The sequence below is a fragment of the Salvelinus fontinalis genome, unplaced genomic scaffold (assembly GCF_029448725.1).
Source record: "Salvelinus fontinalis isolate EN_2023a unplaced genomic scaffold, ASM2944872v1 scaffold_0771, whole genome shotgun sequence".
Lineage (NCBI taxonomy): Eukaryota > Metazoa > Chordata > Actinopteri > Salmoniformes > Salmonidae > Salvelinus > Salvelinus fontinalis.
In genome coordinates this window covers 8,187-33,370 of record NW_026600980.1, presented here as the reverse complement: position 1 = coordinate 33,370, position 25,184 = coordinate 8,187, and the positions used below count along the sequence as shown (strand labels likewise).

Genomic DNA, 25,184 nt, shown 5'->3' with positions numbered 1-25,184 from the left:
AATCAGGCAGGCTGTTCTGGGGTCAGTTTATTATTTATTTAACCTTTATTTACATTATGTCTTCTATTGGTCGAGATGCACTGCATACGCCTTCCCCAGCAAATAGTGAGAATTGAAATGGAGTTGCTAGGCAGATCTGAGGCCATATAAAGGGTCTGGGAACGTGGGGTGCACTCTTTTCATCATTCGCCATGACGCAAGACAGACCTCAGGATGGCGTTCTGGGAAGCTCCCGTTATAGGCCTTAGATATATCCGGCTCTGATTTTATTCGATATAGGTGTTAAAGACATCATAATGTTGTTATTTTAAACCAAGTTATATCAGTTTATATCAGTATATTGCGATTTTTGGATATTTCTTTGTGCTGCGTTATAGTGAGTTGGGCTAATATAAGCTAATATAATGCTATATTGTGTTTTCGCTGTAAAACACTTAAAAAATCTGAAATATTGGCTGGATTCACAAGATCTTTGTCTTTCATTTGCTGTATGCTGTGTATTTTTCATAAATGTTTTATGATGAGTATTTAGGTAATTCACGTTGGTCTCTGTAGTTATTCTAGTTGCTTTGGTGAGAGTTGTGATGGTGGCTGCAATGTAAAACTGATTTATACCTGAAATATGCACATTTTTCTAACAAAACATATGCTATACAATAAATATGTTATCAGACTGTCATCTGATGAAGTTGTTTCTTGGTTAGTGACTATTTATATCTTTATTTGGTCGAAATTGTGATAGCTACCTATGCAGGAAAACAATGGTGGGAAAAAAAAGTTGTGTCTTTTGCTATCGTGGTTAGCTAATAGAAATACATATTGTGTCTTCCCTGTAAAACATTTTAAAAATCAGAAATGATGGCTGGATTCACAAGATATGTATCTTTCATCTGGTGTCTTGGACTAGTGATTTAATGATATTTACTTGTGACGCTATGCTAGGCTATGCTAGTCAGCTTTTTTACTGATGGGGGTGCTCCCGGATCCGGGATTGTGATGAAGTAGAAGTTAAATAGAACCTGGACCAGCTCAGGTGAAACACCTTCCCACTAACGAGATGACAAGCCAGCACAGGTGTAACACATACTGACTAACGAGGTGACACCAATCAGTGCGTCCTACGTGCTAACGAGCTAGACGTGCTAACGTCCAACCTCAAAACAGAAATGGAAAAACCAAAGACTAACACCTTAAGAGAATGCTCACCACCAACAGAAAACAACTTCCATTTCACATTATAATCAACTGCAATGCTTCACCTTCACCAATATAAACATGGTGTCTACTAGCAATCAACAATTTAAAAAAAAAAGTTTAAAAAAAAGTAGTTTCTAGAATTTTTTGAAAAACTCACTCGCTTCTAGAACTCTCGTTCAAACAAACAGCCCAAACAAAACCCACAGGAAAACCGTGCAGTCAAAATAAATTGTGATCCATGGCAACGCATGGCTAAACGCAAAACACTAATATTTTTGACTGCCCATTCTTGAGACAATCAGCAACCAAGTTGTCCTTACCACAGACATGTCTGATTTCAAGAGGAAACTCCTGCAATATCCGTAGTAACTTTCCACCTCACTGCAGAGCTTCTCTCTCTTTTCAGGGTTCACTAGATAGGCATGTTGTTGGATCGGGGCCCAGTCCCCAATGTCATGCTCTAGTACATTTGGTTTGGCACATGTGAGAATTAACCCTGATATTCTAAAAACAGGGCAACAATGTCAATATATTTATACCCAAAAAACTGTCAGTTGGTTGCATGAATAAATTTCATTACTAAATGTTACATGAAATGTAAATATGAAATACCAAAACCAAATGTACACCCCTTTGATAATATGTATTGTCAATAATTAACTTAATGGTAAGGCATGGTATAATAAAAAATAAAACAAAAATTTGTTGTTGATTGCATAGTCTTATTTTCAACGTCTTTTCAATTACATTGTGCTAGGTGGGATAGCCTCAATGTCAAAACACAGTTTTAACGTGTCCAAATCAATAACCAATATGCAGAAACAGTTTGGGATAAATTGAAAACCTAAACATAACATGTGCTATTTACACAAACTGCCACAATAATCATAATTCTTGTATTTTTTTAAACAAGCTCCTTATAAACTGCACAAGCACCAGAAACAGTGTTGTTTTGACAATTAGCAATAAATCACTGATATCGATTAGGGGGGAAATCAGGTTGTACGTGATGTTGGAATGCATTTAAATGTAGGGGTCGCTAAACAAAGGAACGCAACACTTATTTGTCATAACTCATCGATATCATGCTAAAATCATTTGTGCGACAGGAGGGAGATGAGGTTGCACGTCCTGTTAAAACTAACAGCTCAAAACCACACGGAATCTGGGAATAATGTGTACTTACTAAATCTCATAAATAGTACTCTTTCATTTCAGAGCCTAGATTTTATTTTCATTTTTGAAGTGTTGCATTTTAATTCAAGTGGGTCACCAACGTGGTAAGTGTAACACAGCTCTTTTTGTGTTAGTCACTTTTTGTTAAATCATATAAATAGTACTCTTCCAATTCAGAGCCTGGATTTTCCCCCTGAGGCTAATATCCATATCATGCTGAAATCAATAGAACAGGGGACAAACATTTAGGGTTCTACATTGTGACATCATTAAAACACTCCTACTACAATGTTAAAACATTCTACATTGTGACATCATTTCATTGATATCATGAAACAACTCCTTCATGTATTTTCTGAAATTTAGTCAGAGATCTTTTATCAGATTATCTCTGGTCACAGCTATACGATTTCTCTCCTGAGTGTGTTCTCTGGTGCACTGTCAGATAGCTAGATCTAGTAAAACTCTTCCCACATTGATCACAGCTATAAGGTTTCTCTCCTGTGTGTGTTCTCTGGTGTGAAGTCAGCTGGCCAGAAGTAGGAAAACTCTTCTCACAATGATTACAACTATAAGGTTTCTCTCCTGTGTGTGTTCTCTGGTGTCGAATCAGATGGCTTGATGTAGTAAAACTCATCCCACATTGATCACAGATATAAGGTTTCTCTCCTGTGTGTGTTCTCTGGTGTAAAGTCAGCTGGCTAGATGAAGTAAAACTCATCCCACATTGATCACAGATATAAGGCTTCTCTCCTGTGTGTATTCTCTGGTGTATAGTCAGATGACCAGATGTAGTAAAACTCTTCCCACATTGACCACAGCTGTAAGGTTTCTCTCCTGTGTGTATTCTCTGGTGTAATGTCAGCTGGCCAGATCGACCAAAACTCTTCCCACATTGACCACAGCTATACGGTTTCTCTCCTGTGTGTATTCTCTGGTGTAGAGTCAGATGGCCAGATGTAGTAAAACTCTTCCCACATTGACCACAGCTGTAAGGTTTCTCTCCTGTGTGTATTCTCTGGTGTGATATCAGGCTGGTTGACTGAGTAAAACTCTTCCCACATTGACCACAGCTATAAGGTGTCTCTCCTGTGTGTGTTCTCTGGTGTAGAGTCAGATTGCTAGATGTAGTAAAACTCTTCCCACATTGACCACAACTATAAGGTGTCTCTCCTGTGTGTGTTCTCTGGTGTAATGTCAGAGAGCCAGATGTAGTAAAACTCTTCCCACATTGACCACAGCTATAAGGTTTCTCTCCTGTGTGTGTTCTCTGGTGCACTGTCAGATCCCTAGATTGACAAAAACTCTTCCCACATTGATCACAGCTATAAGGTTTCTCTCCTGTGTGTGTTCTCTGGTGTAGAGTCAGATTGCTAGATGTAGTAAAACTCTTCCCACATTGATCACAGCTATAAGGTTTCTCTCCTGTGTGTGTTCTCTGGTGTGATATCAGGCTGGTTGACTGAGTAAAACTCTTCCCACATTGACCACAGCTATAAGGTTTCTCTCCTGTGTGTATTCTCTGGTGTAAAGTCAGAGTGCCAGAATGACCAAAACTCTTCCCACATTGATCACAGCTGTAAGGTTTCTCTCCTGTGTGTGTTCTCTGGTGTAGAGTCAGATGACCAGATGTAGTAAAACTCTTCCCACATTGACCACAGCTGTAAGGCTTCTCTCCTGTGTGTATTCTCTGGTACACTGTCAGCTGTCCAGATTGATCAAAACTCTTCCCACATTGATCACAGCTATAAGGTTTCTCTCCTGTGTGTGTTCTCTGGTGTGTAGTCAGATTGCTAGATGTAGTAAAACTCTTCCCACATTGACCACAGCTGTAAGGCTTCTCTCCTGTGTGTGTTCTCTGGTGCACTGTCAGCTGTCCAGATTGACTAAAACTCTTCCCACATTGATCACAGCTATAAGGTTTCTCTCCTGTGTGTGTTCTCTGGTGTTGAATCAGATGGCAAGATTGATCAAAACTCTTCCCACATTGAACACAGCTAAATGGTTTCTCTCCTGTGTGTGTTCTCTGATGAATTTTAATGCCTGATGAGGTGAATCTCTTCCCACAGTCAGAGCAGCAATGAGATTTCTTCCCTGCGGGTCTCTGCTGGTGTTTCTGGAGGAGTTCTGATGTGGAGAGACTCTTCTCTGCCTCGTCAGCATCATGAGGTTGTTGAGGATTCCCAGAGGATCCACGATAGTCCCGTCTCTCTCCTGTGTGAACAACAAAGTCAAATGGTTCAAGGCCCACAACAGTGGAAATTCACTGTAAAAGGTGATGCCAACAGCGTAGCCATGATGTTGTACAACAACTGACGTCTGTAATGAATGTAATGATTTGACATTTGTCTTAAAATTAGCAACAATAATCATATTTTGTATTGTTTTCACATTAGTAGTAACATCGATGATTGAGCCAGATGACTTTTGGTCTCCAATATGGGCCCCTTTCTGTGTTTAATAAAATTGTGGCACGAGGGCGAAGCACATACAATCAAATTGTAGAAACACCTCCCTGCTAATGAGGAAACCACTAGTTATGGATGTAGTATATCTGGTAATGAGGAAACCGATAGTTATGGATGTAGCATATCTGGTAATGAGGAAACCACTAGTTATAGATGTAGTATATCTGGTTGTAGAAACTCCTTCCCGCTAGTGAGGATAATAGTTATAGCAAAGATTTTAGTTTTTCACAAAGTATTCTGAATGTGAATGGGTGAAAACTCAGGGGAGTAGCCTCCATTTCCAGGTTGCTTATGAGTGCATTTCACACTACTTTGGATTATAATTGTAAGGCTCGTTTGAATGTCCTGCTTAATATAATGTTTGTGTGATCATCGCAAATCAACCGCTTTGTACTTAAAAAACCCTTCAACCAGTAAAATGTTCTTTGTCTTTTCCATCAGCCTGACAATGAGGGTTTGTACACTGTTTGCCAAATTGTCCCATAACTTCACCTAACAACAAATATACCTGTAATGAACGAAGAAGCACTTTGGTTGTTGTTGCATGACATACATAGTGTACTGTAGGACCCATAACAACAACATAGACCTACTGTAGGACCCATAACAACAACATAAACCTACTGTAGGACCCATAACGTCACCTAAAAACAACATAGACCTACTGTAGGACCCATAACAACAACATAGACCTACTGTAGGACCCATAACTTCACCTAACAATAACATAGACCTACTGTAGGAGCCATAACTTCACCTAACAATAACATAGACCTACTGTAGGAGCCATAACTTCACCTAACAACAACATAGACCTACTGTAGAAGCCATAACTTCACCTAACAACAACATAGACCTACTGTAGTACCCATAACAACAACATAGACCTACTGTAGGACCCATAACATTACCTAACAATAACATATACCTACTGTAGGACCCATAACATTACCTAACAATAACATAGACCTACTGTAGTACCCATAACTTCACCTAACAACAACATAGACCTACTGTAGGACCCATAACTTCACCTAACAACAAATAAAGGAAAATAGCTCTGTGTGTTGTACAATAGCCTATCCATCAAGGAACAGTTCTCTACACATTATGAGCAAAGTATCTCTCTGAGCAAACAGACTAACGAGACCCTACATTAAATCAAGCAGACAATAACATTATAAACATCAATTTGTTAGGGATGTTGGATCCAACGTGGAGCACGGCATAACTGTCTTTACCAGAGTAATGAATGAAGAAGCTGGTTGTTGTTGCATGTCGTGATGTTTGTCATGTGACTGTCATTCAGAAAATTATTTCCTGCATCAGCTGATGATAGTTTAGTAACTAAACAGCTACAGTATTAAGAATTATGTGTAATTATTGAAGAAACACATTAATGACAGTATCCATTTGGGTGTTGTCAATAAAGTTAAGGTGACTAGGTTAGAACCATTTGATTAAGCAAACTCTGAAATGATTTAGGATTTCTGTGCCCATGAAAACTGTTTTCCCAGCGTAACATAAGGAGACACTAAATGTTACATAGTTAGAGTGCATTTCAGAGATCTGAATACAAAAAACTGTCCTAACAGGACAATAATCTGTAGTGCGTTATCATTCTAAATGTCCTGAATAAAGGAACAGTTCTCTGTGCTTTATCTTGGACTTATTTTTCTACTGTATTATTGATGTTTGATTATTGTATGTTTGTTACACTCCATGTGTAACTCTGTGTTGTCTGTGTCACACTGCTTTGCTTTATCTTGGCCAGGTCGCAATTGTAAATGAGAACTTGTTCTCAACTTGCCTACCTGGTTAAATAAAGGTGAAATAAATAAATAAAATAGATCAGCAACGGTGGCTTGCAAACAGTGGATAGTAAGTAGCCCACCTTTGGAATAACTATGTATAGTTATAACTGTAGTATCCTGTATAACTGTAGTATCCTGTATAACTATGTATAGTTATAACTGTAGTATCCTGTATAACTGTAGTATCCTGTATAACTGTAGTATCCTGTATAACTGTAGTATCCTGTATAACTATGTATAGTTATAACTGTAGTATCCTGTATAACTATGTATAGTTATAACTGTAGTATCCTGTATAACTATGTATAGTTATAACTTTAGTATCCTGTATAACTGTAGTATCCTGTATAACTGTAGTATCCTGTATAACTGTGTATAGTTATAACTGTAGTATCATGTATAACTATGTATAGTTATAACTGTAGTATCCTGTATAACTATGTATAGTTATAACTGTAGTATCCTGTATAACTATGTATAGTTATAACTGTAGTATCCTGTATACCTATGTATAGTTATAACTGTAGTATCCTGTATAACTGTAGTATCCTGTATAACTGTAGTATCCTGTATAACTGTAGTATCCTGTATAACTATGTATAGTTATAACTGTAGTATCCTGTATAACTATGTATAGTTATAACTGTAGTATCCTGTATAACTATGTATAGTTATAACTTCAGTATCCTGTATAACTGTAGTATCCTGTATAACTGTAGTATCCTGTATAACTGTGTATAGTTATAACTGTAGTATCATGTATAACTATGTATAGTTATAACTGTAGTATCCTGTATAACTATGTATAGTTATAACTGTAGTATCCTGTATAACTATGTATAGTTATAACTGTAGTATCCTGTATACCTATGTATAGTTATAACTGTAGTATCCTGTATAACTGTAGTATCCTGTATAACTGTAGTATCCTGTATAACTGTAGTATCCTGTATAACTGTAGTATCCTGTATAACTATGTATAGTTATAACTGTAGTATCCTGTATAACTGTAGTATCCTGTATAACTATGTATAGTTATAACTGTAGTATCCTGTATAACTGTAGTATCCTGTATAACTGTGTATAGTTATAACTGTAGTATCCTGTATAACTGTAGTATCCTGTATAACTGTAGTATCCTGTATAACTGTAGTATCCTGTATAACTATGTATAGTTATAACTGTAGTATCCTGTATAACTGTAGTATCCTGTATAACTGTAGTATCCTGGATAACTGTGTATAGTTATAACTGTAGTATCCTCTATAACTGTAGTATCCTCTATAACTGTAGTATCCTGTATAACTATGTATAGTTATAACTGTAGTATCCTGTATAACTGTAGTATCCTGTATAACTGTAGTATCCTGTATAAATGTAGTATCCTGTATAACTATGTATAGTTACAACTGTAGTATCCTGTATAACTATGTATAGTTATAACTGTAGTATCCTGTATAACTATGTATAGTTATAACTGTAGTATCCTGTATAACTATGTATGGTTATAACTGTAGTATCCTGTATAACTGTAGTATCCTGTATAACTATAGTATCCTGTATAACTGTAGTATCCTGTATAACTGTAGTATCCTGTATAACTGTAGTATCCTGTATAACTATGTATAGTTATAACTGTAGTATCCTGTATAACTGTAGTATCCTGTATAACTGTAGTATCCTGTATAACTATGTATAGTTATAACTGTAGTATCCTGTATAACTGTAGTATCCTGTATAACTATGTATAGTTATAACTGTAGTATCCTGTATAACTGTAGTATCCTGTATAACTATGTATAGTTATAACTGTAGTATCCAGTATAACTATGTATAGTTATAACTGTAGTATCCTGTATAACTGTAGTATCCTGTATAACTGTAGTATCCTGTATAACTATGTATAGTTACAACTGTAGTATCCTGTATAACTGTAGTATCCTGTATAACTGTAGTATCCTGTATAACTGTAGTATCCTGTATAACTGTAGTATCCTCTATAACTGTAGTATCCTGTATAACTGTAGTATCCTGTATAACTATGTATAGTTATAACTGTAGTATAGTCTGGGAGGAGGTGAAACCACTCAGGCTTATTTGATGTGATCTAATGTTTTGATCATCTAGTTTTCCTTACAAGCATTCAGTCACCAAAGGGGGTTCGGTCATTCCTTTGTTTATATACTGTCTCATTGACAAAAATATTTTGGATTATTTGTTTACATCATTCCTTTGTCTCGACATATACAGTAAACGTGCTGAGGTTCTACTGTTGCCAAGGAGACACATTTTATTTATTTATTTACAGTTTGGAAGGTTGGGAGTCTGACATCCAGGATTCACATTTTATTATTTATTTAGTTTGAAGGGTTGGGGGTCTGACATTCAGGAGACACATTTTATTATTTATTTACAGTTTGGAGGGTTGGGGGTCTGACATCCAGGCGACACATTTTATTATTTATTTAGTTTGGAGGGTTGGGAGTCTGACATCCAGACGACACATTTTATTATTTATTTACAGTTTGGAGGGTTGAGGGTCTGACATCCAGGAGACACATATTTATTTATTTACAGTTTGGAGGGTTGGGGGTCTGACATCCAGGATACACATTTTATTATTTATTTACAGTTTGGAGGGTTGGGGGTCTGATATCCAGGCGACACATTTTAGTTCTAATGGTGCCGTTCTGTTATTCTTTTCAGCTTCTTTTTCCAAGCATCTTACATTACTCTGAGACTAGTTATCCTGGGATCTTACATTACTCTGAGACTAGTTATCCTGGGATCTAACATTACTCTGAGACTAGTTATCCTGGGATCTTACATTACTCTGAGACTAGTTATCCTGGCATCTTACATTACTCTGAGACTAGTTATCCTGGGATCTTACATTACTCTGAGACTAGTTATCCTGGGATCTTACATTACTCTGAGACTAGTTATCCTGGGATCTTACATTACTCTGAGACTAGTTATCCTGGGATCTTACATTACTCTGAGACTAGTTATCCTGGGATCTTACATTACTCTGAGACTAGTTATCCTGGGATCTTACATTACTCTGAGACTAGTTATCCTGGGATCTTACATTACTCTGAGACTAGTTCTCCTGGGATCTTACATTACTCTGAGACTAGTTATCCTGGGATCTTACATTACTCTGAGACTAGTTATCCTGGGTTCTTACATTACTCTGAGACTAGTTATCCTGGGTTCTTACATTACTCTGAGACTAGTTATCCTGGGGAATAATTTCAATACATTTGCAAAAAATCGAAACCTGTTTTTGCTTTGGCATTATGGGGTATTGTGATGGCATTATGGGGTATTGTGATGTCATTATGGGGTATTGTGATGTCATTATGGGGTATTGTGATGTCATTATGGGGTATTGTGATGTCATTATGGGGTATTGTGATACATTTTAGAATAAAGGGATGCATATTACATTTTTGGCCAAATATTTGTTTAAAATCCAGGAACTTTACAACTTTATCTCTCTAGGTCATGCCAGTAGGTTACAGTAGGTTGTATCTCTCTAGGTCATGCCAGTAGGTTACAATAGGTTGTATCTCTCTAGGTCATGCCAGTAGGTTACAGTAGGTTGTATCTCTCTAGGTCATGCCAGTAGGTTACAGTAGGTTGTAACTCTCTAGGTCATGCCAGTAGGTTACAGTAGGTTGTATCTCTCTAGGTCATGCCAGTAGGTTACAGTAGGTTGTATCTCTCGAGGTCATGCCAGTAGGTTACAGTAGGTTGTATCTCTCTAGGTCATGCCAGTAGGTTACAGTAGGTTGTATCTCTCTAGGTCATGCCAGTAGGTTACAGTAGGTTGTATCTCTCTAGGTCATGCCAGTAGGTTACAGTAGGTTGTAACTCTCTAGGTCATGCCAGTAGGTTACAGTAGGTTGTATCTCTCTAGGTCATGCCAGTAGGTTACAGTAGGTTGTATCTCTCGAGGTCATGCCAGTAGGTTACAGTAGGTTGTATCTCTCTAGGTCATGCCAGTAGGCTACAGTAGGTTGTATCCAAGTGGAAACAATTATCAACCCAATGTGGAAAGTGTCGAATTTGGTCAACAACAAAATTAATGGCTTATTTGCTACGTGAGGTTTACTTGATCCAACAGAAGTTTCGTAATGCTTAAGTTGTTATGTGGACGCGTGACATACCGACAACTTTGATAAAAAACACTATAGGAGTTGTCTCCAGATCGCTATGCATATTCATGCTAGTAGCTTAGCATCTCTCTCCATTGAATACAGGCGGTTGACGACAACAACCCTCATAGAATATAAACAATAGATTACAATAATAAGATGAATCAACCAATCCAAAGAAAGGATAGGCGGGAGCTAGACAACCCGCAGTGCCGCTTTGTGGACAACGACTCCCCTTGTTAGGGCGGCGAGACATCTTGTCAGTATATCCATAATCTTTGGTGTAGCCAACCCAACTCTCACATGGCACTATTGGGGGGCACTGTGTGCAGTAAATCATCACTCCATGCCGTGCCCCCCAGTCTGCGGTCAGCAGATAGACCCTTCTGAAATATATATGTTAAGTCACTTTTTGGAAACGGAACGGAGAAAACAAGGGGTAGCTTGTTCTCTACGTCGTCTGATTCTAGACATATCAGTCATCATCCTGGGCCCTCCGTTGAAGAGGTATTGACGAGCCAACTCCGAATATCCCAAGTAAAAAACGAATTTAAGGCGGTACTTACTGGTGCTAATCAGATCTCCTATCTCCTCTTCATCTTCCAATGTGACAGTAATCTCCCCTTCCTTCTTCACTTCAAAAACGGCATCCTCCTCTTCTTTTACTGTAACCTCCTCCTCCTCCTCTTTCACTCTGAACGCCTCTTCTTTCACTGTAACGTCTTTCTCTTCTTCTTTCACTGTAACGTCTTTCTCTTCTTCTTTCAGGGTAACAGCCTCACCCTCTACTTCTTGTTTTACTGTGAAATCCTCTTCTTCCTCCTCTTCTTTCACGACAATGTTCTGCCCCAGAGATTCTTTCTCCGTCCAGCAGACCGCCTCTTCTTGAACAAGAGGGGGGTAGTTTAGGGAGGTCATGGTCGGGGATGTTAGCCAGCTAGCTGTCATTAGCGACTATGCTAGTGCTAACTAAACCAGCCAGCTACTATAGCTGACTAATACAAAATAACGTAATATTAAATAGGTTAACAACTAGATACGACCTAAGTGTGTCGAAAACACAGTAGCTAATATACACCGAAAGCGTATAAATAGCTTGAATCTTTCGGCTATGTTGGCTAGCAAGCTACCGAGGTGGTTGACGCGCTGTTTATGAAGAACCGTCCACTAGATTATACGTCACGCTGGCAGCGTCGCCTGAAAGACGCACATCGCCGTCTGCTGACTGGAGGGGAAACGCAGTTGAGGTTCATATTTTATTTTCAGACAAAGATTATTGTAAATGGATTTAATTAAATAATACCATTATATTGAGACATACAAAGACAGGAATGTGTTGATTGATTAGTGCGAATAAAAAATGTTTACCACAGCACATTTTAAGGCAGTTTCATCAAGTTATACTACATCTAAATTAGCAGCTAGCTACTGTATATCTATACTGCTCCTACATGGTGTAACAATATATCATGTAGATGTATATAATGAACAGACTAGGTCTATACTGCTCCTACATGGTGTAACAATACATCATTTAGATGAATATGATGAACAGACTAGGTCTATACTGCTCCAACGTGGTGTAACAATACATCATGTAGATGTATATAATGAACAGACTAGGTCCATACTGCTCCTACATGGTGTAACAATACATCATGTAGATGTATATAATGAACAGACTAGGTCTATACTGCTCCTACATGGTGTAACAATACATCATGTAGATGTATATAATGAACAGACTAGGTCTATACTGCTCCTACATGGTGTAACAATACATCATGTAGATGTATATAATGAACAGACTAGGTCTATACTGCTCCTACATGGTGTAACAATACATCATGTAGATGTATATAATGAACAGACTAGGTCTATACTGCTCCTACATGGTGTAACAACACATCATGTAGATGTATATAATGAACAGACTAGGTCTATACTGCTGCTACATGGTGTAACAATACATCATGTAGATGTATATAATGAACAGACTAGGTCTATACTGCTCCAACATGGTGTAACAACGCATCATCATTGGGTATTGTGATGTCATTATGGGGTATTGTGATGTCATTACATCATCATGTGAGACTTTAAGGCAATGCTGTTGTTGGTGAGTAAATTGTTTTACTCCACTGCTTCCTACACTTTAAGTAAAGTGAAGGCGACTATTTTGAGCCTCAGCCTTGATTTAAAATTTTATGGAATGTTAATATGTCTTGTCTTCAATGAAAATGACCTTTCAAACATGGAATGCAACATTGTATGGAACATTACTGTCAAGTGACTTGATGTCTACGGTGCCAAAGATATTGATAGGTGGGAGTGTTGGGAGTGTCCAGTATGTTGATTTAACGATAATAATGTCAAAATCCCACTATTAACAACCATCAGAACTGGTTAAAAAAAGGTTGCATCCCAACGTGGCAATAAACAGCAACGTGACGCGTCACAATGAACTCAAACGGTTTACCATTGGAACACTTGATGTAATTAAATCAAACGTTTTACCATTGGAACACTTGATGTAATTAAATCAAACGTTTTACCATTGGGACGCTTGATGTAATTAAATCAAACGTTTTACCATTGGAACACTTGATGTAATTAAATCAAACGTTTTACCATTGGAACACTTGATGTAATTAAATCAAACGTTTTACCATTGGAACACTTGATGTAATTAAATCAAACGTTTTACCATTGGAACACTTGATGTAATTAAATCAAACGTTTTACCATTGGAACACTTGATGTAATTAAATCAAACGTTTTACAATTGGAACACTTGATTCACATTCTCCATGGTTGTCTCCAGCATGCTAAAGCGTTCACAGCTGGCGATCCCTCATCGTGATTGGTTGTTCCCCACCATTTGCAACAACGTCACTGAGCACCATCACTATCTTTCCTTCATGGATCTCCTGCATGTTTACATATCTGGCATTACTCATCTCATATGTATATACTGTATTCTATCCTATTCTACTGTATCTTAGTCTATGTATTACTCATCTCATATGTATATACTGTATTCTATTCTACTGTATCTTAGTCTATGTATTACTCATCTCATATGTATATACTGTATTCTATTCTACTGTATCTTAGTCTATGTATTACTCATCTCATATGTATATACTGTATTCTATCCTATTCTACTGTATCTTAGTCTATGTATTACTCATCTCATATGTATATACTGTATTCTATTCATTAACAAATACTAAGAGGGACCAAGAGTCTGTTGATTGGTCAGTCATTGGATTCATTTGTTGAAATCAAATCAAGCTTTATTTATGCAGCACATTTCAGACATGGATGCAACACAATGGCTTCACAGGAAAAAACAGTGAAAATAAACAGAAATATTGAGGATAAAAAAAAAACGAAGAACAACTAACTAATGAGCATTGCAAAGGAAATGCCATTGATTCAAATATTAACAATATGATGCTACATCCAACCCAAAACATAACTTGTTTTTTAGGATGGGCTCTGAAAGACACTACGGGGGCATCGATTGAAAATTGACTGGTAACAACTGGGACCTAAAAGACACCCACCATGACACCCACTAAATCTGCCCAAGAAGAGCCAAACAAAAGAAAAACCCACACCAAACTTAAAGACAGGAAGCAAACCAAAAACGTGGAGCAACTAAAGGTGTTGCGTACTACGTGCTAACGAGCTATACGCAATAAAGCCTGTAACACCTTCCCCCCTTAAGACAACAAATATATCCTATATTTTTGTTGGACAAGTTTGCTCACCACCAACAGAAAACAACTTCCATTTCACATTATAATCAACCACAATGCTTCACCAATATAAACATGGTGTCTACTGGCTATCAACAATTAAAAACAAGAAAAAAAACAATTTCTAAATAATAATATACAATCATAACTTTTCTCCTTTTTCTTTCTATAGAATTCAAAAACTCACTAGCTTCTAGAACTCTCGTCTTCCTAAAACTCACTAGCTTCTAGAACTCTCGTCCCCTTGGAACGAGCCCAAACAAAACTCATCTCCAATACGGAAAACCGTGCAGTCAAAATAAATTGTGATCCATGGCAACGCACTGGCTAAATGCAAAACACAAATATTTTTGACTGCCCCCCGTGAGACAATCAGCAACCAGGTTGTCCTTACCGCGGACGTGTCTGATTTCAAGAAGAAACTCCTGCAATATCCAGTAACTTTCCACCTCACTGCGGAGCTTCTCTCTCTTTTCAGGGTTCACTAGATAGGCATGTTGTTGGATCTGGGTCCAGTCCCCAATGTCATGCTCTAGTACATTTGGTTTGGCACATGTGAGAATTAACCTTGATATTCTAAAAGCACAATGTCAATATAATTGTCAGTTGGTTGCATAAATAATTATCATTACCAAATGTTACATAAAATGTAAATATGAAATAATTGGTTGCATAGTTGCTAGGTGGGATAGCCCCAATGTCAAAACACAGTTTAACATGTTCAAATCAATAACCAATATGCAGAAACAGTTTGGGATCAATTGAAAACCTAACATGTGGTATATACACAAACATCGGCCACAATAATAATATTTTTAAAAACAAGCACCTTATAAACTGCACAAGCACCAGAAACACTGTTGTTTTGACAAGTAGCAATAAATCACTGATATCGATTAGGGGGGAAATCAGAATGTACTTGCTGTTGAAACTAACAACTAAAAAAACACATGGAAATGGGAGATATATTTTATCTCACTGGTTAGAGGACAACCTGCAGAAGACAGTCAGCTACATTTTAAAGTGATGCATTTAAATGTAGGGGTCACTAAACAAAGGAACACAACACTTATTTGTCATCACTCATCGATATCATGTCAAAATTAATTGTGTGACAGAAGGGAGATGAGGTTACGCGTCCTGTTAAAACTAAAAGCTCAAAAAACACACAGAATATGGGAATAATGTGTACATCCCTGATTAGAGGACAATTTGTAGAAAATAGATCGCTACATTTCGAAGTGTTGCATTATGATTCAAGTGGGTCATCAACATGGTAAGTGTAACACAGCTCTTTTTGTGTTAGTCACTTTTTGTTAAATTACATAAATAGTACTCTTCCAATTCAGAGCCTGGATTTTTACCCTGAGGCTAATATCCATATCATGCTGAAATCAATAGAACAGGGGACAAACATTTAGGGTTCTACATTGTGACATCATTTAAATACTCCTACTACAATGTTAAAACATTCTACATTGTGACATTAATTCATTGATATCATGAAACAACTCCATGTATTTTCTGATGTTTAATCAGAGATCTTTTATCAGTGTACCTCTTCCCACATTGATCACAGCTATGAGGTTTCTCTCCCGTGTGTATTCTCTGGTGTACAGTCAGAGAGCCAGATGTAGTAAAACTCTTCCCACATTGACCACAAGTATAAGGTTTATCTCCTGTGTGTGTTCTCTGGTGTACAGTCAGAATGCTAGATGTAGTAAAACTCTTCCCACATTGACCACAGGTATAAGATTTATCTCCTGTGTGTATTCTCTGGTGTGATGTCAGCTGGCCAGATCGACCAAAACTCTTTCCACATTGATCACAGCTATAAGGTTTCTCTCCTGTGTGTATTCTCTGGTGTGATGTCAGCTGGCCAGATCGACCAAAACTCTTTCCACATTGATCACAGCTATAAGATTTCTCTCCTGTGTGTATTCTCTGGTGTAGAGTCAGAGTGCTAGATGCAGCAAAACTCTTCCCACATTGATCACAGCTATAAGGTTTCTCTCCTGTGTGTGTTCTCTGGTGTAGAGTCAGTTGGGCAGATGTAGTAAAACTCTTCCCACATTGATCACAGCTATAAGGTTTCTCTCCTGTGTGTGTTCTCTGGTGTAGAGTCAGTTGGGCAGATGTAGTAAAACTCTTCCCACATTGACCACAGCTATACGATTTCTCTCCTGTGTGTATTCTCTGGTGTAGAGTCAGAGTGCTAGATTGACCAAAACTCTTCCCACATTGACCACAGCTATAAGGTTTCTCTCCTGTGTGTATTCTCTGGTGTACAATAAGATGGCTAGACGTATCAAAACTCTTCCCACATTGAGTACAGCTATAAGATTTCTCTCTTGTGTGTGTTCTCTTGTGTGACATCAAGCTGCTTAGGTGAATAAAACTCTTCCGACATTCATTACAGCTATATGGCTTCTCTCCTGTGTGTGTTCTCTGGTGTGATATCAGGCTGCTTAGCTGAGTAAAACTCTTACCACATTGAGTACAGCTATAAGATTTCTCTCCTGTGTGTATTCTTTGGTGTAGAGTCAGAGTGCTAGATTGACCAAAACTCTTCCCACATTGACCACAGCTATATGGTTTATCTCCTGTGTGTGTTCTCTGGTGTGATATAAGGTTGCTTAGCTGAGTAAAACTCTTACCACATTGAGTACAGCTAAACGGTTTCTCCCCTGTGTGTGTTCTCTGGTGTATTTTCAGATGGCCAGATGTAACAAAACTCTTCCCACATTGATCACAGCTATACGATTTCTCTCCTGTGTGTGTTCTCTGGTGTGATATCAGTCTGGTTGAATGAGTAAAACTCTTCCCACATTGACAGCTATAAGGTTTCTCTACTGTGTGGATTTTCTGATGAATTTTAATGCCTGCTAAGGAGGTGAATCTCTTCCCACAGTCAGAGCAGCAGTGAGGTTTCTTCCCTGTGGATCTCCGCTGGTGTTTCTTGATGTGTTCTGATCTGGAGAGACTCTTCTCTGCCTCGTCAGCATCATGAGGTTGTTGAGGCTCCCCAGAGGACCCACGGTAGTCCCGTCTCTCTCCTGTGTGAACAACAAAGTCAGACAGATGGTTAAAGGCCCACCACAGCGGAAATCCACTGTAAAAAGTGATGCCAACAGCGTAGCCATGATGTTGTACAACAATTGACGTCTGTAATGAATGTAATGATTATTTGAAATTTGTCTTAAAATAGGCAAGAACAGTCATATTTTGTCTTGTTTTCACATTAGTAGTAACATCTAAGCGTGTTGTCTTGAAATAAGTTATTCATGTTGTTGAAACTCTAAGCACTGTGCCAGACGACTTTGGTCTCCAATATAGGCCCCTTTCTGTGTTTAATAAAATTGTATGTAGTATATCTGCCTGGAGCGAAAATGGTGAGCAAAGATTTTAGTTTTTCACTAAGTATTCTGAATGTGAATGGGGGAAAACTCAGGGGAGTAACCTCCATTTCCAGGTTGCTTGAGTGCATTTCACACTACTTTGGATTATAATTGTAAGGCTCGTTTGAATGTCCTGCTTATAATATGTTTGTGTCATCATCGCAAATCAACCGCTTTGTACTTAAAAAACCCTTCAACCAGTAAAATGCTTGTTGTCTAGCTTTTCCATCAGCCTGACAATGAGGGTTTGTACACTGTTTGCCAAATTCGCCCATAACTTCACCTAACAATAACATAGACCTACTGTAGAACCCATAACTTCACCTAACAATAACATAGACCTACTGTCGGACCCATAACTTCACCTAACAATAACAGACCTACTGTAGGACCCATAACTTCACCTAACAACAAATAAAGGAAAATAGCTCTGTGTGTTGTACAACAGCCTATCCATCAAGGAACAGTTCTCTACACATTATGAGCTAAGTATCTCTGTGTCTAAACAGACTAACGAGACCCTACTGTAAATCAAGCAGACAATAACATTATAAACATCAATTTGTTAGGGATGTTGGATCCAACGTGGAGCACGGCATAACTGTCTTTACCAGAGTAATGAATGAAGAAGCACTTTGGTTGTTGTTGCATGTCGTGATGTTTGTCATGTGACTGTCATTCAGAAAATGATTTCCTGGATTAGCTGATGATAGTTGAACATGTGACTAACTAAACAGCTACAGTATTAAGAATTATGTGTAATTATTGAAGAACCGCGTTCATGACAGTATCCATTTGGGTGTCAATAAAGTTAAGGTAACTCTCGGTTAGAACCATTGGGTTTAGCAAACTCTGAAATGATTTAGGATTTCTGTGCCCATGAAAACTGTTTCCCAGCGTAACATAAAGAGACACTAAATGATACATAGTTCGAGTGCATTTCATAATTTAAAAAAATGGCTTTACTTAGTTATTTTTTTTTTTAACTTAGCAATGTCAATAAAAATGTTTCTTTATAACTTAATTTAAATAGAATGTAGATTAACCACAGAGAATGATGTTGAGATACAAAGACTATTATAAATTAAATGAAACTGTTCCAATAAAATGTGAATATGAAAATCACAATTTGCACCAGATCAGTAGTAATGGTCAGATAACTTGGCACCAAATGGAAAAGGTTGCTGACTGAAACTATAGGAGCATAACGACTGCTGGTGTAGCCTATTACCAGAAACTATAGGAGCATAACGACTGCTGGTGTAGCCTATTACCAGAAACTATAGGAGCATAATGACTGCTGGTGTAGCCTATTACCAGAAACTATAGGAGCACAACGACTGCTGGTGTAGCATATTACCAGCAACTATAGGAGCATAACGATTGCTGGTGTAGCCTATTACCAGAAACTATAGGAGCATAACGACTGCTGGTGTAGCCTATTACCAGAAACTATAGGAGCATAACGACTGCTGGTGTAGTCTATTACCAGAAACTATAGGAACATAACGACTGCTGGTGTAGCCTATTACCAGAAACTATAAAAGCATAACGACTGCTGGTGTAGCCTATTACCAGAAACTATAGGAGCATAACGACTGCTGGTGTAGCCTATTACCAGAAACTATAGGAGCATATCGACTGATGGTGTAGCCTATTACCAGAAACTATAGGAGCGTAACGACTGCTGGTGTAGCCTATTACCAGAAACTATAGGAGCGTAACGACTGCTGGTGTAGCCTATTACCAGAAACTATAGGAGCATAACGACTGCTGGTGTAGCCTATTACCAGAAACTATAGGAGCATAACGACTGCTGGTGTAGCCTATTACCAGAAACTATAGGAGCATATCGACTGCTGCTGTAGCCTATTACCAGAAACTATAGGAGCATAACGACTGCCAGTGTAATCTATTACCAGAAACTATAGGAGCATAACGACTGCAGGTGTAGCCTATTACCAGAAACTATAGGAGCATAACGACTGCTGGTGTAGCCTATTACCAGAAACTATAGGAGCATAATGACTGCTGGTGTAGCCTATTACCAGAAACTATAGGAGCATAACGACTGCTGGTGTAGCCTATTACCAGAAACTATAGGAGCATAACGACTGCTGGTGTAGCATATTACCAGAAACTATAGGAGCATAACGACTGCTGGTGTAGCCTATTACCAGAAACTATAGGACCATAACGACTGCTGGTGTAGTATATTACCAGAAACTATAGGAGCATAACGACAGCTGGTGTAGCCTATTACCAGAAACTATAGGAGCATAACGACTGCTGGTGTAGCCTATTACCAGAAACTATAGGAGCATAACGACTGCTGGTGTAGCCTATTACCAGAAACTATAGGAGCATAACGACAGCTGGTGTAGCCTATTACCAGAAACTATAGGAGCATAACGACTGCTGGTGTAGCCTATTACCAGAAACTATAGGAGCATAACGACTGCTGGTGTAGCCTATTACCAGAAACTATAGGACCATAACGACTGCTGGTGTAGCCTATTACCAGAAACTATAGGAGCATAACGACTGCTGGTGTAGTCTATTACCAGAACCTATAGGAGCATAACGACTGCTGGTGTAGCCTATTACCAGAAACTATAGGAGCATAACGACTGCTGGTGTAGTCTATTACCAGAAACTATAGGAGCATAACGACTGCTGGTGTAGTATATTACCAGAAACTATAGGAGCATAACGACTGCTGGTGTAGCCTATTACCAGAAACTATAGGAGCATAACGACTGCTGGTGTAGCCTATTACCAGAAACTATAGGAGCATAACGACTGCTGGTGTAGTATATTACCAGAAACTATAGGAGCATAACGACTGCTGGTGTAGCCTATTACCAGAAACTATAGGAGGATAACGACTGCTGGTGTAGTATATTACCAGAAACTATAGGAGCATAACGACTGCTGGTGTAGCCTATTACCAGAAACTATTGGAGCATAACGACTGCTGGTGTAGCCTATTACCAGAAACTATAGGAGCATAACGACTGCTGGTGTAGTCTATTACCAGAAACTATAGGAGGATAACGACTGCTGGTGTAGCCTATTACCAGAAACTATAGGAGCATAACATCAGAATTTACGAAGGCCAGCAGCAGCGGGAGGAGTAGGCTAAGGAAGAGGTTTTTTTTCTGATGGTTATCTTGTTTCAGAGGGGTGTCATCAGTAGCCCAGAATGACAAAGTGAAAACAGGTAATAAACAGAAATACCTTATTTACATAAGTATTCAGACCATTTGCTATAAGACTCGTAATAGTCACTTACAACATTAACAATGCCTACACTGTATTTCTGATCAATAAATGTGCTTTTCTTTCAAAAACAAGGCCATTTCTAAGTGACCCCAAACTTTGAACGGTAGTGTACATAACATTACATAAAACCCCTGAGTCTTCCTCACGCTTCAGAAACAGGAGATGACCTATTAGCCGTTCCGGCTCGCACAAGCCAAGGATCGAGCAAAGGCCACCCTTCTACATAATACAATACAGAATTCATTAGAAATTACAAAATATATAGACATGGCTGTGTTTCTTTAAATTAAGTGGAGTTTTGCCAGTAAGTATGTATCTACAACTTGTTCAGAGTCCACCTGTGTTAAATTCAATTGATTGGACATGATTTGTAAAGGCACACACCTGTCTGTATAAGGTCCCACAGATGACAGTGCATGTCAGAGCAAAAACAAAGCAATGAGGTCGAAGGAATTGTCCGTATTTTATTTCAGTTTACTAAAAAGTTTTTCCCTAATTATTTGTTCTATAATAAGCATGGAGGTTTCCCCTATCAACCAGTCAAGGTACTGGTAACAAAGCGCCTCGTAACCTAACTGGGAATGGGACAGACAGCGGAGTGGTAACAGACAGGGGCGATTTGTAATCAAATCTAATTCCCAGGAATGGGGTTCATATGAACCACAGAGACTGTGTGTGGGAAAATAACATGGCCCTGTCCAACCCTGCTTGTTCCCTCGACTCCGCTACCAACCACCAATCTCCAACAGGGCCCTTAACCTATATCACTAGACACCTCATAGTGAGCTACAGGTAGGAATCAGCAATGAATCCCAATAATGAGACACCTCTGGGGGGGGTGTCAGCAACATTTAAAAAAAATATATATATAGTGTTTTATGACAAACCGTTTTTTTACAAATCCGTCAAGACACGAACTTAGACTTTACTGTGAAATGCTTTACTTACAAGCCCTTAACCAACAGTGCAGTTCAAGAAGAAAAAGTTTATTAAGTGGACTAAAATAAAAAAGTAATAATAAAAAGTAACACAATAACGAGGCTATATACAGGGGGCACCGGTACTGAGTCAATGTGGAGGCTATATACAGGGGGCACCGGTACCGAGTCAGTGTGGAGGTTATATACAGGGGGCACCGGTACTGAGTCAGTGTGGAGGCTATATACAGGGGGCACCGGTACCGAGTCAGTGTGGAGGCTATATACAGGGGGCACCGGTACTGAGTCAGTGTGGAGGTTATATACAGGGGACACCGGTACTGAGTCAGTGTGGAGGCTATATACAGGGGGCACCGGTACTGAGTCAGTGTGGAGGCTATATACAGGGGGCACCGGTACTGAGTCAGTGTGGAGGGTATATACAGGGGGCACCGGTACTGAGTCAGTGTGGAGGCTATATACAGGGGGCACCGGTACTGAGTCAGTGTGGAGGCTATATACAGGGGGCACCGGTACTGAGTCAGTGTGGAGGCTATATACAGGGGGCACCGGTACTGAGTCAGTGTGAAGGCTATATACAGGGGGCACCGGTACTGAGTCAGTGTGGAGGCTATATACAGGGGGCACCGGTACCGAGTCAGTGTGGAGGCTATATACAGGGGGTACCGGTACCAAGTCAGTGTGGAGGCTATATACAGGGGGCACCGGTACTGAGTCAGTGTGGAGGCTATATACAGGGGGCACCGGTACTGAGTCAGCGTGCGGGGTTACAGGCTAGTTGAGGTAATCTGTACATGAAGGTAGGGGAGTGTAGGGACTATGCATAGGTAACAAACAACCAGCGAGTAGCAGCAGTGCACAAAAGGGAGGGGGGTGGGGGGGGGGGGGTCAATGTAAATTGTCCGGTGGTGATTTTATTAATTGTTCAGCAGTCTTATGGCTTGGGGGTAGAAGCTGTTGAGGAGGCTTTTGGTTCTAGACTTGGCGCTGCGGTACCACTTGCCGTGCGGTAGCAGAGAAAACAGTCTATACTGTTGACTGGAGTCTCTGACAATTTTGTGGGCTTTCCTCTGACACCGCCTATTATATAGGTCCTGGATGGCAGGAAGCTTGGCCACAGTGATGTACTGGGCTGTTTTCACTACCCTCTGTAGCGCCTTACGGTCAAATGCCGAGCAGTTGCCATACCAGGCGGTGATGCAACCGGTCAGGATGCTCTCGATGGTGCAGCTGTATTACCTTTTGAGGATCTGGGGACCCATGATAAATCTTTTCAATCTCCTGAGGGGGAAAAGGTTTTGTTTTGCCCTCTTCGTGACTGTCTTGGTATATACCCACGTGGGTGATTGAAAGATCACACTCCAGTCCAGTTGATGGTGGTAATGCACCTTAAAGTTGGTTGCCAACTGCCATATAAAGTCCAAAGAAGAAAAAGAAGCCTAAAGGAAGGTGAAATTACAAGAAACGAATTTGGTTTACCGTTTGGGGTATTTCAACTGGTTACTTACTTTGATGTGATATGAAAGTATTGTGTGAAATTATTCTGAATTGATATGAAAGTGCAGCGATTTATGTTTCTAGAAATGTATCGCAATTGAGAATGGATTCACATTTAGATGGAATATTTGACTATTTTAGCTGCCAGAACCAGTCTACCTCTGAAAATAACATATAGTCCTTGGACCTTGAGGAGTAACGGGGGCAGCAATCAGCAGTAGAAACAATAACAAAGCGTACTCCCTGCCCGTTTCGGTAAAAAGCTGGGGGATGGGGATGGAGAAATGCAACCATCCATGATATCAACATTATAATTTTAACCATGTTTTGAGGATATACCGTGTTTGTTTATATTTACTGACAAACATTGGAATAAAAAAAAGCTTATATTTTGGGTTCTGATGGGGTACGATAGTTGAACTAAGCTCATGAGGCATTTGTAAGTGAATTCTTAAAGAAGCAATGGGTACATATCATTAATGTATAAGTCCCAAAATGGATGTAACAACTACTGATTGCCCCTTTAAGACTACATATTGGGCTAATCTAATAGGAGATATTGAGGACTACAGTATTTCAGGCATTGTCATTGGATGCATTTGATCAATTGTTAATGTTTTGTTGATGGTCCACTCTTGATGTTCTACACGTTACAGTGTAGCTTCAGCCATTCCTACAGAACAACATTAAAGTGTAGAACCCCTTTACTGCATATTGGTTCAACGACTGCAGAGACGGTACTTACTGGTGTTAAACAGATCTCCAACCTCCTCTTCTTTCACACGAAAAACTACATCCTCCTCTTCTTTCACAGTAAAATCCTCCTCTTTCACTCTGAACGCATCTTTCACTGTAACGTCTTTCTCTTCTGTCACTGTAACAGCCTCACCCTCTACTTCTTGTTTTACTGTGATATTGTCTTCTTCCTTCTCCTCTTTCACAAGAGCTTCTTTCTCCGTCCAGCAGATCACCTCTTCTTTAACAGGAGAGGTGATGTTTAGGGAGCTCATGGTCGGGGACGTTAGCTAGCTAGCTATCATTAGCGACTAGGCTAGTGCTAATTGGACCAGCCAGCTCCTATAGCTGACTGATACAAAATAACGTAATATTAAATAGGTTAACAAGTAGATACGACCTAAGTGTGTCTAAAACACAGTAGCTAATATACACCGAAAGCGTCTAAATAGCTTGAATCTTTCGGCTATGTTGGCTAGCAAGCTACCGAGGTGGTTGACGAGCTGTTTATGAAGAACCGTCCACTAGATTATACGTCACGCTGGCAGCGTCCCCTGAAAGACGCACATCGCCGTCTGCTGACTGGAGGGGAAACGCAGTTGAGGATCATATTTTATTTTCAGACAAAGATTATTGTAAATGAATTGAATTAAATAATACTATTATATAGAGACATACAAAGACAGGAATGTGTTGATTGATTAGTGCGAATAAAAAATGGTTACTACAGCACATTTAAGGCAGTT

At 39.1% G+C, this 25,184-nt stretch overlaps 1 protein-coding gene across 2 annotated transcripts; it reads right to left on the bottom strand.

The window, feature by feature from the left end:
- Positions 1-1,898: 1,898 nt before the first annotated feature.
- Positions 1,899-24,950, bottom strand: LOC129847316 (zinc finger protein 883-like). 2 transcript variants are annotated; one of them, XM_055915073.1, is made up of 3 exons: positions 24,449-24,950; positions 16,144-17,641; positions 1,899-4,349 (listed from the first exon to the last, which is right to left on the bottom strand). In XM_055915073.1, exons 1-3 carry the CDS (start codon positions 24,711-24,713, stop codon positions 2,759-2,761), a joined length of 3,354 nt encoding a protein of 1,117 aa, XP_055771048.1. In that variant the 5' UTR covers positions 24,714-24,950; the 3' UTR covers positions 1,899-2,758. The 2 variants fall into 2 exon arrangements, with proteins under 2 accessions (XP_055771048.1, XP_055771047.1); XM_055915072.1 differs by lacking the exons at positions 16,144-17,641; positions 24,449-24,950 and adding an exon at positions 11,385-11,973 and having other exon boundaries at positions 1,899-4,587.
- Positions 24,951-25,184: the final 234 nt, after the last annotated feature.

What these genes read in the sequence shown, in the direction of transcription:
- LOC129847316 (XM_055915073.1), bottom strand. Translation starts at nt 24,713, where the DNA reads ATGAGCTCCCTAAACATCACCTCTCCTGTTAAAGAAGAGGTGATCTGC. An exon ending in TGGAGATCTGTTTAACACCA is followed by an intron (nt 17,642 to 24,448) that starts GTAAGTACCGTC and finishes TTGTTCACACAG; the next exon opens with GAGAGAGACGGGACTACCGT. An exon ending in TGTGATCAATGTGGGAAGAG is followed by an intron (nt 4,350 to 16,143) that starts GTACACTGATAA and finishes ATGTGGGAAGAG; the next exon opens with TTTTGATCAATCTTGCCATC.